The sequence below is a fragment of the Hypanus sabinus genome, chromosome 30, assembly GCF_030144855.1.
Source record: "Hypanus sabinus isolate sHypSab1 chromosome 30, sHypSab1.hap1, whole genome shotgun sequence".
Taxonomy (NCBI): domain Eukaryota; kingdom Metazoa; phylum Chordata; class Chondrichthyes; order Myliobatiformes; family Dasyatidae; genus Hypanus; species Hypanus sabinus.
The window spans coordinates 25,384,552-25,399,657 of record NC_082735.1 but is presented as its reverse complement, the minus strand read 5'-3'; the positions used below and the strand labels follow the sequence as shown (position 1 = coordinate 25,399,657).

The following is a 15,106-nucleotide window of genomic DNA, read 5'->3' as shown; positions in this document are numbered from 1 at the left end:
ACCGCAGCCTTCAGAACAAGATACGGCCTGAGCTGGGAGAAAGAGATAAGGGCGAAATGGTGACGCTGCTCCAATCTTACAGAGAATGGATCAGCGGCAATCATTGTCGCCCTGAATCGCCTGCCAAGTCTTTGTGACATTCTGGGCAAATTAGATGCGCGTCTGGAGAGAAGCACCGAATGTGCGAATAACGAAATCGCCGTGCAGGAAGTAAAACGAAGAACATTGTTTTCCTACCAAAGAATTTATGTATTTGAAATACATTTTATTCCATAATTCTGAATACTGAACACCTCAAGTATATAAACACGCATAGCAAGCTGGGGGAACTAATAAAGAAGATCTCGGCCGAAACGCCCGTTATCATTTTCCTCTTTAGATGCTGCCTGACCCACTGAGTTCTTCTAATATTTTGTGTGCTTGCATCATGTCCTTTTTTTAAAAAAAAAGAATCAATCCCATTCCTGAGTGATAACACGGTGATAACGCTCGTTTAGAATGAAAATGTCTAATGCACTGAAATTACAGTTCAGACACGCCTAGTGCAAATTCGGCCCACGAGGGAAATGGAAATAAGAGGAAAAAAAAAGTGAGAAAAATCGGAGGGCAGGCAGCATGTGTGAGAGAGAAAGGGTTAAAATTTTAGGCCATTGACCTTTCATTTGAAATGCTAACTCGCATACCGCATCTTTGAAGCAGTTGAAAAAGACCGAACTTGGGCACCGCTCCGGGTTCAAGCGGGACTGAATTCGGATAGCTGGACGGGTAATTTATGGCAAAATAAAAAGAAAGCAGATTTTCACCGTGGGTATTGGTTCTCCACACTCTAAAGTGCGGTTTAACTCGCTGGTTTCAGCCTAGGGAAGGTCCAGGGAGGTTCGATCCGTGTTGGACTGAAGGACTGCGATGGGCAAGGGTCGCCTTTGCCTCCAGAATCGTCGTGGGGTTAAAGGAAAAGAAGCAATCTCCGTGGGGACTTCTTTAACATGGGGCCTGTTTCCGCTCTCGCAGATTATTTGGGTTCACCTCAGACTAGGGACACTAATTTATGAACCAATTGAAAATAAGCGAACGGGCCAGAGATTTTGACAGGATCCGTATCCTATACGAAGGGCCGTGGATGAGGTGCCACTTTTATTCGCCCCCGGCTGTCCACTTGAACGCCGCAGATACTGCTTCTCGCTCTGCCCTGCCTTTCCTCCGGGCATCGAAGGAGAGAGCGCGTCTTCTCCGTCAGCAGACGATTTTCATCTGGGCAGTCAATCCTTTTGTTCAGTGAGAAAAAAAGATCCCTTCTTCACAAAGAACACTCGGAATGAAAAGTATTGTTGTGGCAAGTTCTGTTTGCTTTTGGTTAATGGGAAAGAGGAAGACATTCTCCTGGAGGTAAAAACAATCTTTGGACTGGGCCAGTACTTGCTTTGTGCAGATTCCCAGATTTTTGACTACTTGATTAGGATTGTATCTGATTTTGAAGGCTGGAAAACTAGCCCTTATTGAAAAACCTGTTGTCAAACAGCTGCTTAAATGATCCCAACCTCAACATGTTCACATCATCATTCATTTCTTCTCTCTCTCTCTCTCTCTCTCTCTCTCTCTCTCCCCTCTCCCCTCTCTCTCTCTCTCTCTCCTCTCTCTCTCTCTCTCTCTCTCTCTCTCTCTCTCTCTCTCTCTCTCTCTCTCTCTCTCTCTCTCTCTCTCATTCAGTTGGCGAGAGGCTATGCAGAGGTTACCGTTCACAAAAAAAAATTGCCAAAAAAGAGCTGCACATCAAGGAGTTAAATCAACTATATTGAGGGTTAATCAAGTCAGGACAGTGGAAGATTTGGAAAGGAGATCGAGTTCCAGTGTCTGGCTTAATCTTTTGGGTGATAGGCATCAAGAGCCTGGTTGGTTGTATTGGGTACACAGCGCAGCTGTGGTTTACCACGGATGGAACTGTAGAAGCTCAGGCCAGTGATGAGAAACCAATCAAGTCGGCTGTATTACCTGCGTGGTATGAAACTATTGCAGGGTTAGTACTGCTGTAGGCACCAAGGAATATTAAATTATTTCATCCCCATCTTGTTGGGCTATTCCTTCGCCCCAATTCCCCCTCCCAACTTTTTTTTTGCTGCAATAGTTCAGGATATTTGTAATGACACTAGTCCATTCGGCAGGGTAGTCAACCCATACAAAGTGCTGGAGGAAAGCCAGCTAAAGATTGATAGATAATAGACAATAGGTGCAGGAGTAGGCCACTCAGTTGGGACTCCTACCTCGCTTCTGTACGCTGACTCAGTGATTTGTCCAAAAACTGTACCGCCATCGGATTTGGATATGGCTTTGGGGCTGTGCTGGAATACACAGTCACAGGGAAAAGAGCAGGGGCCCCGGGATGCCACCTTAGGCCATAAGATATAGGAGCAGAACGAGGCCATTCTGCCCATCGAGTTGCTCCGCTATTCTATCGTGGCTGATCCCGGATCCCACTCAACCCACTCGATTTGAGGTGTATTTGCCTTGTATGAAATCATATTGTGCAACCCCCGGTACGGCTGTCGAGTGTCCGTCCGTGATTCCAATTTAGTTCGAAATTACCTCCTTGCACCCACAATGGCCTTCCGAGGTGATACCTAGACATCTTAAGACTTTTGGGTCACCGGCGCTAAATTATCGAGCCCTCGGCGGATCTCCTGGTTCATCCAGGGCCTCTGGTTGGGGAAGACAGTTATTTTTCGTGTGGGTATCACACTCACTTATGCTTGTCCTTATGAATATGATGACAGCCTCGGCATACATAGGTTGGCGGACGAATCCTTAAATATAACGCAGTCCTCCGACGCGAGGCAGTTCCGAGTTCGCTCCTCCGCCTCTCCTGTCCGGTTTTTCCACAGTCCTCGTCACCTTAAGTCTCTGTCTGCACAAAGGCAGAAGATGCAGAGCCACATGGTTGGACTTAAGGTGCAGTCTAGGAATGAGGTCTTGACGTCGGCAGAGCAGTGGCCGAGTGTGTTGGGTCCTCTGTTATTGCAGGTGATGTTTTGATGCTAGTTAGGTAGAGATTTCTGCAGGCTCGCCTGATCAAGCTTTCCTACTTTGATGTGACAGGTAAGCCTGTTGGTTCTTGTTGATTATCGTTCCTCGAGAGCTCGCTTGATGCCTGCCCGAGGGAAGGTGTAGACCGCAGTTCGGATGAATTCTTTTGGCGTGGTTCAGACGATGGGCACTTCACTTCCCGATGTCCCAGAGCAGGGGAACAGAAATGAGCCGTTTCCTCTACACTCGTGCACCAAGACGAGATTATCATAAAGCAAGCGCCGCTGTTTTTCCCCCTACCTAACCTGTGGTCCTTGCTCGCCATACCAGGAGAGCTGGGTTGAGCCGTGTTTCCGTGAAACAGAGCATATAGCAGACCCTTCATTGACTCTGATAGAGCAATCCTGTTCTCGGGTTTTCTGTTCGCCAGCGTTTGTATATTGTCCAGAAGGATGCTGGACTGGAGGTGGCGATCAATCCTGATGTCCTCCTTGGCGCCCACATTTTCTGTCACAACAGACTTCTCCATCGTGCTTCCAGGTGCCGTACTCGCCTCCAGTTAGCCGGCTCTGGCTACACTTGACCAGCTTAAAAGCGCGTTATTTACCGCAGTAGTTCCCAGTGCGGTTTTCCGTTTGAAGCAGTTAGATCTTGAGTTTAAACTACAGTACACTCAGTGGCCATTTTATTAGGTACAAGCCTTACCTAATAAAGATGCCAGGGTGCGTTTCTGCATGTTCCTGGTCTTCCGCGGCTGTAGCCCATCCACTTCAAGCTTCGACATGCTCTGCGTTCAGACGTGCTCTTCTGCACACTGCTGTTGTAAAGCGTGGTTATTTGAGTTACTGTCGCCTTCCTATCGCCTTGAACCAGTCTGGCCCTTCTCCTCTGACCTCTCTCATTAACGAGGCGTTTTCGCTCACGGGACTGCCGCTCTCCAGAGGTTTTCTTTAGTTTTTCTCAACTGTAAACTCTGGAGACTGTGTTGTGCGTCAAAATCCAAGGGGACCTGCAATTTCAGATGTGCTCAAAGCACCCCGTCCAGCACCAACGATCTTTCACGGTCAAAGTCACTTGGATCATATTTCTTCCCCAGTTAGTTCTGTGAACAACAAATGAACCTCTTGACCATCCCAGCATGCATTGGGTTGCTGCCACGTGATCGGTTCATTTCAAAATTGCATTAATGAGCAGGTGTACTGATGTACCCAACAGAGTGGCCACTGAGTCTAGATGCCTGTTAGCCGCCAGCAAAATGTCGCCTCTCTCCAGCGCCATCGAGCCACAACCATAAAAGTTGTCCACAATGGTCCGCATCGCAAGTGCAATCTTTCCGCAAAATCAGTGACAATCTTCATTGCCCCTCCAAGTGTGTTATCACAGTCTTTGGCTCTCTGAGGATCTGAATATTGGAAGATCAAGACCTCAAACCTGCCACCAAGCGCTTGGTAACCCCAAGCAACAATCACTGCCTTCTGAGTTATTTGGGAACATGGAAACATCTATCAGTTTACACCAATGGACGAAATGAATGCACTGCAGTGACACCATTAACAGGAACTCCACAAAACCTCCAAATCCATTCATTGAATAAGCAAACTATTGCCGGCATCCTCGCCAAGACTAACCTTCCCAGCTCTGAGGTTCATGTTGTATTTAGCCAGCTCCAATGGATGAGCCGTATTGTTGGCACGGCTGGTTCCGGACTCCAGAAGCAAACACACTTTTCTGAGCTCCATTATAGCAACAAATTACCGGGAGTACAGAGCAGATGCTGTGAGGATGCTCTCAAGCCCCCGTGAAGAAATGTAGTGTGCTCACTGCCTGACAGCAATTCCTGACTTATAACTGATCCAAGTAAAGAAGGAGCATCTCAGAAGTCAGTGAGTTTCTTTATGGGGAGCACACATAAGTCTACCAAAAATGGTGGATGGTCCCCTCCATCTCCCACACTAATCTCCCACCTGCTCTCTATTCTTTCCCCACTGTGACAGAGTCTAAAAGATCCTATATAAGGTTCATAAGTCCGCTCAGAACCACATATGTGAGGTGGAAGGAAGTCATGGCTCACTTGGTGTATTGTGTTCCGCTCAAGCTGCTTCTCTATAGGAAGGATGTAGAAGCATTAGAGAGGGCGCAGAAAAGATTTACCAGGAAGAGCAAGAGAGGATAGATAGAGCAAGAGAGGGTTTTTCTCTTTCAAGCAAAGGAACAACTTAATGGAGATGTACAGGGCGATAGATTTTTACTCAGAGAGATAACGGCTAATACCAGGGATTATGATTTTTAGGTGATCGGAGGAAAGTTTGTGGGGGGGGGGGGGCTGGTGACAGATATGCCTTTTTTTTTACGCTGAGTGGTGGGTGCTTGGAATGGCCTGCCAGTGGTGGTGGTAGAAGCAGATACATTAGAGACAAATAAGAAACAAATAGGTTCATGGATGTTAAAAACATTTAAAAACATCGAAGGCTGTGCAGGACAGAAGGGTTAGATTGATCTTGTATGGGTTAAAAGGTTGGCACGACATTGTGGGTCATAGGGCCTGTACTGTGCTATGGTGTTCTATATTCTGTGTTCTAGCTGTAAGGGCCTATTTACAAAGAATGCTGTTGAATATCAAAGGGAGGACTATAGATTCTCTTTGGTTGGAGATGTTCATGTCCGCCTCTTGAGTGAACGAAGGTAGTTAAATACAACCACAAAGAAATGCCAGTTGTCTATAATATGCATTCTCACGAGCGCATTTGAAGCACACTTTCAGCTGCCCACCTGCGAGGGCACCCAAGCTCCACGGCACAGTCTGTGGCTGTGACATAAGTTGGGATTCATCACGGGCTATATCTGCTCGATGGTTCTCTCAACTTTGGCTGAAGTCATTAGATGTTAATACTTGGCAAGACTGGATTCACAATTTTTAAACCTCGATTTCATGCATCGATCTTCTAAGATAGTTAATTAGTATTATTTTATTTCTCATCATTTTTCATTGAGTATCTTGCTGTGGTACTTCAATATGAAGTTCAGGGTTAACTAACGTGCTACAAGTCAAACTGTGTGCAGATGGCTGGTTCCTCTTCTGAAACCTACAGTTCCTTGCAGCTGATTTATGAGGATAAACATTTAGGAGATCATTAAAAATGGATTTGCTGGCTGCTGTAGGGCTGTTAGCATCTTCTGCTGGGTGTGAAGGAGGCACTTCTGTTGCATTCTATTACCTCCTCCTCACCCCGACATCTAACTGCAACAATTGGAGAGCTGGGCTGGGTCAAACCAAGCAGACTTGGAAGCACTGAGCAGACCTATTCATTTATCGCTGAGTCAATGGGGGCGGCCGGTGGCTGTTCTTCCCTTACCTGCTCGCTCTCCTGTCACAGCTATTTTTGTGATCCTCTCCTGCACACTGCTTTCGCTCATTTCTGACTTACAAACAGTTCCCAGGACTGAAAATCTGTCATAACCTGGGGAATGCCTATATTAGTTAAGCAATGGGTAAACCAATCTTTGTGATTATCTTTTAAAGATGCTAAACTTTTATTTAACTCTGCCATGGACCACCCCAAGTCTGGCTGCAAATTTTTAACCCTCATTTTGTGGAAACGCATGAAATAGGATGGTATATTTGGAAAACAGAGCCAGAATTTCTGAATTAATTGTCATAGAACCATAGAACCATAGAACACTACAGCAAAGAACAGACCCTTCAGCCCTCCATGTTGTGCCAACCCATATAATCCTTAAAAAAAGTACTAAACCCACACTACCCCATAACCCTCCATTTTTCTTTCATCCATGAGCCTGTCCAAGAGGCTCTTAAATACCCCTAATGTTTTAGCCTCCACCACCATCGCTAATCTTGTCATTAGATTACCCATCACATGCATCTGCTGAAGACCTCTAAAGATATCTGAAACTAAGAGAGAAACCATTTTGTGCCATAGGTTCTTCATGAGAGGAGACATTTTATGTTTATTGAAAAGTCAGTAATGTATTTTGCATGTTATAATGAAAGGTTAGAAGATTGTACACCAGACTGACAAAGAAAAAAATAAAGGAAATGCTGGAAATGTGAAATCAAAATTGAAATTAATGAATACACCTGATTTTATCTTTAACATTTTCATCAGCAATACACAATTATTGTGTTCATCTCTGGTCACCTCAATATAGAAAGGCTGTGGAAGCTTTAGAGAGGGTGCAGAGCAGATTTAAAAGGATAAACACAAGAAATTCTGCAGATGCTGGAAATCCAAAGCAACACACACAAAATGCTGGAGGAACTCAGCAGGTCAGGCAGCATCTATGGAAATGAATAAGCAGTTGATGTTTTGGGCTGAGACCCTTCTTCAGGACTGGAGAGGAAGGGGGAAGATGACAGAATAAAAAGGTGAGGGAAGGGGAAGGAGGATAGCTGGAAGGTAAAGGTCTGGAAGGGAAGGAATTTGATAGGAGAGGAGAATGGACCATAGGAGAAAGGGAACGAAGAGGAGAAATGGGGGGGAGTTGATAAGTAGGTAAGAAAAGGTAAGAGGCAAGAGTGGGGAAAAGAAGAGGGGAGGGGTGAGAGATTTTCTTTACCACAGGGAGAAATTGATATTCATGCCACCATGGAGGCTACCGAAACGCAATATGAGGTGCTGCTCCTCCACCTTGAAGGTGGCCTCATCATGGCACAAGAGGAGGTCATGGACCGACACGTTGGAATGGGAATGGGAAAAGGAGTTGAAATGTCTGGACACTGTGAAGTTCTGCTTTAAGGCAGATGGAGCAGAGGTGCTCGATGAAGCATTCCCCTGATTTATCACGATCTTGCCTGCACTGAAGAACATCTTAAGTGGAAAGGTTGAGCAATTCCTATACACTGGGAACATTTAGGAGTCTATTAGGCCTAAAGAATAAAGAACATGGTGGTCTAAGTAGGAAGGAAGGGTTAGATTAACCTTGGAATAAGTTAAAAAGTCAGCACAATAAATTGGGTCAAAGGGCTTATACCGTACCATAATGTTCTATGTTTTAATACACTCTAACTCCAACCCTAATTTTCAAGATACCCATATTGTGAAACTTATGGAGGTGGAATTCTTTTGGCTGTACATCAGTCCTTCTATATTAGGATTTTGGAAAGCATTAAAAAAAGTACTTAAAATTTGGAATTTAAAAAAAAAACAGAAAATGCGGGATGTACTCCTTAGATTAAGCAGCATCTATGAGAAAATATTTCAGATTGTTAAATTTTCATCAGAGATGTCAGTGCATTCATCAGTTCTGACAAAAGGTTATTGAATTGGAACATTAACACTATTTTTCTCTCTGTAGATACTGCCCAACCTGCTGAGCATTTGCAGAATTTTCGGATTCTATTTTCAATTGAGTCTTTTATAGGGATCAGATAAGTCATCATCAGACTGGGCTCTTGTAATAAAATAGGAAAGCTATATTTCAATTTGAACACTTGTCAGTGGATTTTGTGCATTTTCACAAGCATCATCCCAGACCTTTGGACTTCCTTCAACATCCATTCTTAAAATATAATTTAGTATGGGAATAAAATAATTATCTGAAACTTACAGCCTTTGAATCATTTGAAATATATTGTGAACAACTACATTGCCAAAATGTCAAAGCTGCTTCAGAGAAATCCAATTCCTATGTTACTTCCACTGATAAACCTACATCCACTAAAGACATGAACATTTCTCTTATATCTGCAAACCCTTATCTTAGTCTGACTCAGTTCTCTTGCATTTTTGTTCTTTGTTTACTCTAACGGAAACATTAGGGCCAATGTGTCTCTAGATATCTTTCCTACTTCCTGTGAAACTCTGAGTACAGTGAAGCACTAATTTCCTCTTTGCTTGTTCCATTTTGTTCAAAAGAAAACTCATTTTACTGCCCTGTTTTTGTTTATTCTGCATCTCAAGAGGAGTCAACTCCTTCAATCCTGTCGGGTTTTCCACTCCCCTCACCAAACTCCCTTCATCTGTGTTCTTACTCCAAACAACATACCATCCAAGCAACTTTTCTTGTTGTTAATTCAAATACAAAAGATCACAAATCTGTCTCAGTTTAATAGCTAACATCCATATATTAAAGGTCTATGAATTTGCTTGTTAACAAATCCTTCATGAAGAGACTATGTAAAATGATTCAGAGATCAATACAATAATTGACAAATAGCACATTTGTGCTGGCCTTGTTTGCTGTTTGTTCACCTTTCATTTTGGTGGAATGTTGCACAAATAACTAATTATTTTATGCCACTGCATTACTTTTAAATCATTATCCATGGTCTATGTAACTTGAATGAGATCCCACTGTTGCAAGCATACGCAAAATGTTATCAGAGATTTATCATTTGGGATTTGCAGTGCATTTGGACTATCCCAATGTTATAGGATGTACTGTGTTTAAATGAATTTAGAAAGGAGTTTAAATAACATTTCATATTTCTATAAAAAAATTCTGCTTTCTCTTTGGAAAACAAGATCCAAAAGCAGTTAAACTATATGCCTTTTTAGTTAAAAACACAAAATGCTGGCAGAACTCAGCAGGCCGGACAGCATCTATGGGAGGAGGTAGTGATGACGTTTCGGGCCGAAACCCTTCATCAGGAACGTCGTCACTACCTCCTCCCGTAGACGCTGTCTGGCCTGCTGAGTTCTGCCAGCATTTTGCATTTTTATTTATTTCCAGCATCACTCGTGTTGCCTTTTTAGTTAGTTAGTTTATTCATTTATTTATTGATATACAGCGCAGAACAGGCCATTCAGCCCTTTGAGACGTGCCGCCCAATAGCCTGATTTAACCCTAGCCTAATCACGGGACGATTTACAATGCCCAATTCACAAACAGTCTGTCTTTGGACTGTGGGAGGAGGAAACTAACACAGTCATAAGGCGAATGTACAGACAGCGGCGGGAATTGAACCCAGGTCACTCATACTGTAAACCCTAAACGTATATAAATATTGTAAGTGTCATTTCCAAGCAAGCTGATAGACATTTGAGATTTTAACTACATAAATTAGGTTTAGTTTCATTCAAATCCCTGAGTGTAGGGTGACTTAAACAAATACTATTTCAATTTGTAAACCATAAGCAACCCTAGTTTGTCTGGACAATGCAATTTTTTTCATTGCATTAATATATCTGATCAGTACTAATGCATCTGAAATTAATGATGTATTTGACTAATGGATTGATGGTGGATGGTTATGTTGTGTTGTCTAGCGCCACCTAAAGAGGAAATAAATAATACAAAAGTATCAAATAAAATCTGCTCTGAAATTGAGTGAAGTCATATTATTACAGAGCCTTGGAAAGGGCAATTCATTTGGTGGTTTTAGCTGAAAGTAACCCAGGCAATGCACCGAAGCAACATTTTATCTAATTATGCTTCAACTGCATTGATAGAAATGTCTGGTCTTTCCAGGAGACAACAGAGAGATGGGAACAAACAGTAGTGGTTGAGAACTAAATGCAGCAAGAGGGAAATAAACTGAACAACAACCACTACAGCACAGATGCTGTGTTTGAAAATTGTTTATGAGCTCTCTTGTCTTAATAGAATCTATCCTGACAAGACTTTCCTAACATTGTCTTTCTACCATTTCGTGAACTCATCAATGTTTGTAACAAGCCTCACTGTACTATTCCTGATATTACAAAAGACATAAAACCGTAAAGTAACAGCAAAACTGATGAGAAAAAAGTACAAGCAAAAAGAGTTTTGCATGAGATGCATTCTTCAGGTTTTACTAAGGGCCAGAAACCGGAAACATTATTGATCCCCAAGAAATATTACAAGCCTCCTGGGGCAGCAATGATGTTGCTTTCCATTGAGTTCTGGATAACAAAAGTACAATTTAAATAATCTAACTGCATTAATATGTATCCTACAAATTTCTCAATATATTAGATTGTCAAATTAAAGCATCCTTAGTGATTAATTTATGCTCTCTCTTTTTTAGGTATAAAGTAGGGAACTGGTGCCAGAGTGCTTAAAGAAGATTGAAAATTCCTCTTTGAAATCTATCTTCAAAGGTCCTCAATCATAAACCTTCTTTAGAAGCACTGGGGAATTCTGAAGGATAAAACTTAGATATCTTGCCTGTGAAAATGAATGGAAATAATTCAACTCCAACATCCAACTTCAAGTCACTTGAAAATCAAGGACCTTCCAACTCAGTTTGTAGCCAAGATACCTTGCCTATTGAACAGTTCATGGTCTTTACAGAAAGCCAAAAGAAAATAGTTACCGCATTGTGTTCAATAGTGGGGCCTTTTACTGTTTTGGAAAACATTTTAATTTTATGTGTAATACTCTTGACCCCACAACTCCGAAAACGACCATCTCAATTATTTATTACTAGCCTTGCCTCTGCTGATCTCATGGCAAGTGCCGTATTTGTTTATAGTTTTATTTGCTTCCATGTTATCGAGAACAAGGACAAGAAGAATGTATTTCTGTTTAAACTTGGATGTGTCATTATATCATTCTCAGCTTCAGTGGGCAGTTTGCTGTTGACTGCTATTGACAGGTACATATGCATTCACAAGCCTACTGAATACAAGACAATTATGACAAAGAAGAAAGCAATGAATTGTATTTTGGTTTTGTGGCTATTTGTTATTTTTATAGGCTTACTTCCTTTGATGGGTTGGAATTGCTGTCAATTACATTCTACGTGTTCCCAGCTATTTCCTTTAATTGATGAAACCTATTTAATTTGCTGGATAATGCTTATAACCTGTCTGTTATTTATAATAATTCTTGCCTATATACATATTCTATTGAAGGCCCATATTCATACAGCCTACATGGAGAAACAAAGAAGGAAACATCAAGCAAATTTAGGACACAAACGTATGGACATTAAACTTGCCAAAACACTAGGCCTAATATTAATTATTTTGGTTACTTTTTGGTGTCCAGTCTTGGCTCTAATGACATATGATATATTTACCAATGTAAGCGAAAATATCAAAATGGCGTTTGCGTTTTGCAGCATGCTGTGCTTGCTACATTCAACCATGAATCCAATAGTTTATGTGTCAAGGAGCAAAGAGGTGCGCTGTATAATATTCAATATTTTGTCTGGGTACAAGAAGCAGGAGCCAACTCTGGAGACCAGCCTGGAGTCTGATGGACAGAACAAAACCCAGGTTACAAGTGTTTGTTCAACAAATGAGAGATACAGGTCAGAATATAGTACCACTCCCACCATGCCTGAGAAGACCGCCTCAACAATGGTCTTTCAGAACAACAACTTATGCAAAGAGGAAGAACTTTCCAGCTGATGATACTTATTTTGATCCACACAATAGGGGACTTCTGCCAAGAGAGCACATCTTCAGGTGTCAAGCGATCCTAATTCACCTACTCATAGCATTTTGTTTGAACGATATTTCAGATATGTTACAGAATTTAAGAATCACATTTGCCAACTTTTCTTTAAGAAAATATTGCTATGTATTCCTGACTTTTGTGTCAATTTAATCAGTATTTCAAAATGTTAACAGCCCCTTTATGCATTCACTTGAAATAACAGTACATATATGTGACTGTGTTGCTTAAATTCTTCAATGGATTTTTATTCTGTAGCACAATTTTAAGAAACAAACACCTTTCTGTAGAGTTAGTGTGGAAAACAGCTTGGCAAATTAATCTTAGAGGTAACACAGAACAGCCTCTGAAATGAGAAACTTTATTAGAATTTCTCATTGGATCATACTTTCATGTTGTAAACAATAATATATTTGCAAATGATGAATTCTTGTCCAGTTAAAACAGGTCTACTGAGACAAACCAGAAGAGATTATGAGAAAATGAACGTCTTTTATCAATGTATTATGTACATCATAATAGCTTTGGTGAATGATCCAAGAACTAGTACGAACAAAAGTTCTGTTAACTTTTACAAATGAGGTTTAAAGATAATAAAAACAGTAAGTGTTGGCAAGCAGATCAGGCTGTGTCTGTGTAAAGAGAAACAGAGTTAACATTTCTAGTCAAGCACCCTTCATCAACACTGGGAATGAGAGAAAAACAAGTTAGTTTTAAGGTTAGGTCTTTATTCTTTGGAGCATAGAAGATTGGGGGAGACTTGATAGAGGTATTTAAAATTATGAGGGGGATAGATAGAGTTGACGTGGATAGGCTTTTTCCACTGAGAGTAGGGGAGATTCAAACAAGAGGACATGAGTTGAGAGGGGGCAAAAGTTTAGGGGAACACGAGGGGGAATTTCTTTACTCAGAGAGTGGTAGCTGTGTGGAACAAGCTTCCAGTAGAAGTGGTAGAGGCAGGTTCGGTATTGTCATTTAAAGTAAAATTGGATAGGTATATGGACAGGAAAGGAATGGAGGGTTATGGGCTGAGTGCGGGTCGGTGGGACTAGGTGAGAGTAAGCGTTCGGCACAGACTAGGAGGGCCGAGATGGCCTGTTTCCGTGCTGTAACTGTTATATGGTTAACTTACAGGAAAGGTGGAAGAAGGCATGTAGAGGAGGAAGTAAAAATCTACAACAGGGTGAAGACAGGATTACCATGGGAATAAATTGTAGTGTTTTTCTCTCCATTGGGTCAATCAGAAGAGTTAGAAAGCACAAAGCACAATAATAAATATTTCACACTAATTGCTTAATTTATTTTTTATATATACTCCTTACAATAGCTCATAGCTTTGCGGTCAATGCATTGTAATGTACTGCTGCCACAAGGTGGATCCCATGGCATATGCCGGTGATATTAAGTCTGATTCTGATTAAAATGTTATGAGATGCAGGGCTATGAGAGCAGCCCAGCAGGGCAGACTGTACTAATGAAGAGCAAAGCTGAGCTAGAACCACTGATGGGTGACTAACAGGAGAAAAGACCAAACCTGATGCAGGCAGAGAAAGCAAATCAGCAGAAGTTGTAGACTTTGAAAACGAGTCAGTCTGGCTGTATCATGCCTGGACGGAAGGTGCTACTCCACAAGACATTACTCTTTATTTCACAACAATCTATATTTCTATATTTATATTACTACTCCCCACTGAGCCCATTAACCCACTATCTGGAGGACCACTACATCTTACCTTCCTGGTAACCCTGGTCTCACCTTATCACTGGTTCACTTTGACCTATTCATTCCTCCCAACCACTCCCCCCACCCAACCTCCTCCACAATTTAAACCACTTTCTCATTTTTTCTTTAATGCCGGTGACAGGACTTAGAGCAGAAATGTAAACTCTATTTCTCTTTTCATAGATGCTGCCTAATCAGCTGAGACTTCTGGATTTCCAGCAACTGTATTTTAGATATAAAAATCCTTGCTTTAACCTCTGGGCTGTTGTATATTCCTGATCTATTCATTGTTATTTTGCTAGCTGTGATATATATTTATAATTGAACTTCCAGTCTCCTGTGATATCTCATCAAATAACAGGCATGTTTGGTAAATCCTGATCTTTGGACCTTGTTCTACTTTTACTGAGGGTGACGATAAGAAATAGCAGTTTCTTCCATGTTCTTGTTTATCTGCATGCAATATTAAAAGGAGCAAATAAAAGCAAATAAAAGATATTTGAACCAATGTGGATTGGTTATGAATTCCACTTTGTGCATACACCGCAGCATACACAGAAAAAGGGTTGAATTAAATTATATCAAGCGCTCAGGTGTACATTTTGTTTGGGTGAGAATTGGAATTGCTGCCATGCTTTGTCCAGTGATTTTTCTCTTCAAAAAAAAATCAACACTCTGGTTAACTATTCATCTGTATGCATAATCATTAAATTGAAGAGACATAAAGAAGAACACAGCATGCATTTTTGCTGCATCATTCTGCAGTTTTAATCATGATTTTGAAGTGCAGAATAGAAATGCACCTTTGGTGGCAGTACAAAACCTGGGCGAGAGTGATGCAATGCATGGTTAATGTTCCTATTCACAATTAATTCCTTGACAAAAGCAATCATGATCAAGGATCGCCTTGAGAGAACCATATGGCCTAGTTGAACTTTATTGGTATTTCAACCCCACTATGACACATTTTCTTATTCATTTGAGAAATTCAAGTCTGTTTTCAGCACAGAATATATTTATCAT

General features: G+C 41.4%; 1 protein-coding gene across 3 annotated transcripts in view; it reads left to right on the top strand.

Annotated features, from left to right (window-relative positions):
- Positions 1-14,613, top strand: part of cnr2 (cannabinoid receptor 2) — a 103,712-nt gene extending 89,099 nt beyond the window's left edge. For all 3 annotated transcript variants that reach the window (XM_059954437.1, XM_059954438.1, XM_059954436.1), the window contains exon 2: positions 10,985-14,613. In XM_059954437.1, the coding sequence (XP_059810420.1) occupies positions 11,133-12,314 (1,182 nt within the window). In that variant the 5' untranslated portion in view covers positions 10,985-11,132 and the 3' untranslated portion in view covers positions 12,315-14,613. The remainder of the gene's footprint in view (positions 1-10,984) is intronic.
- Positions 14,614-15,106: the final 493 nt, after the last annotated feature.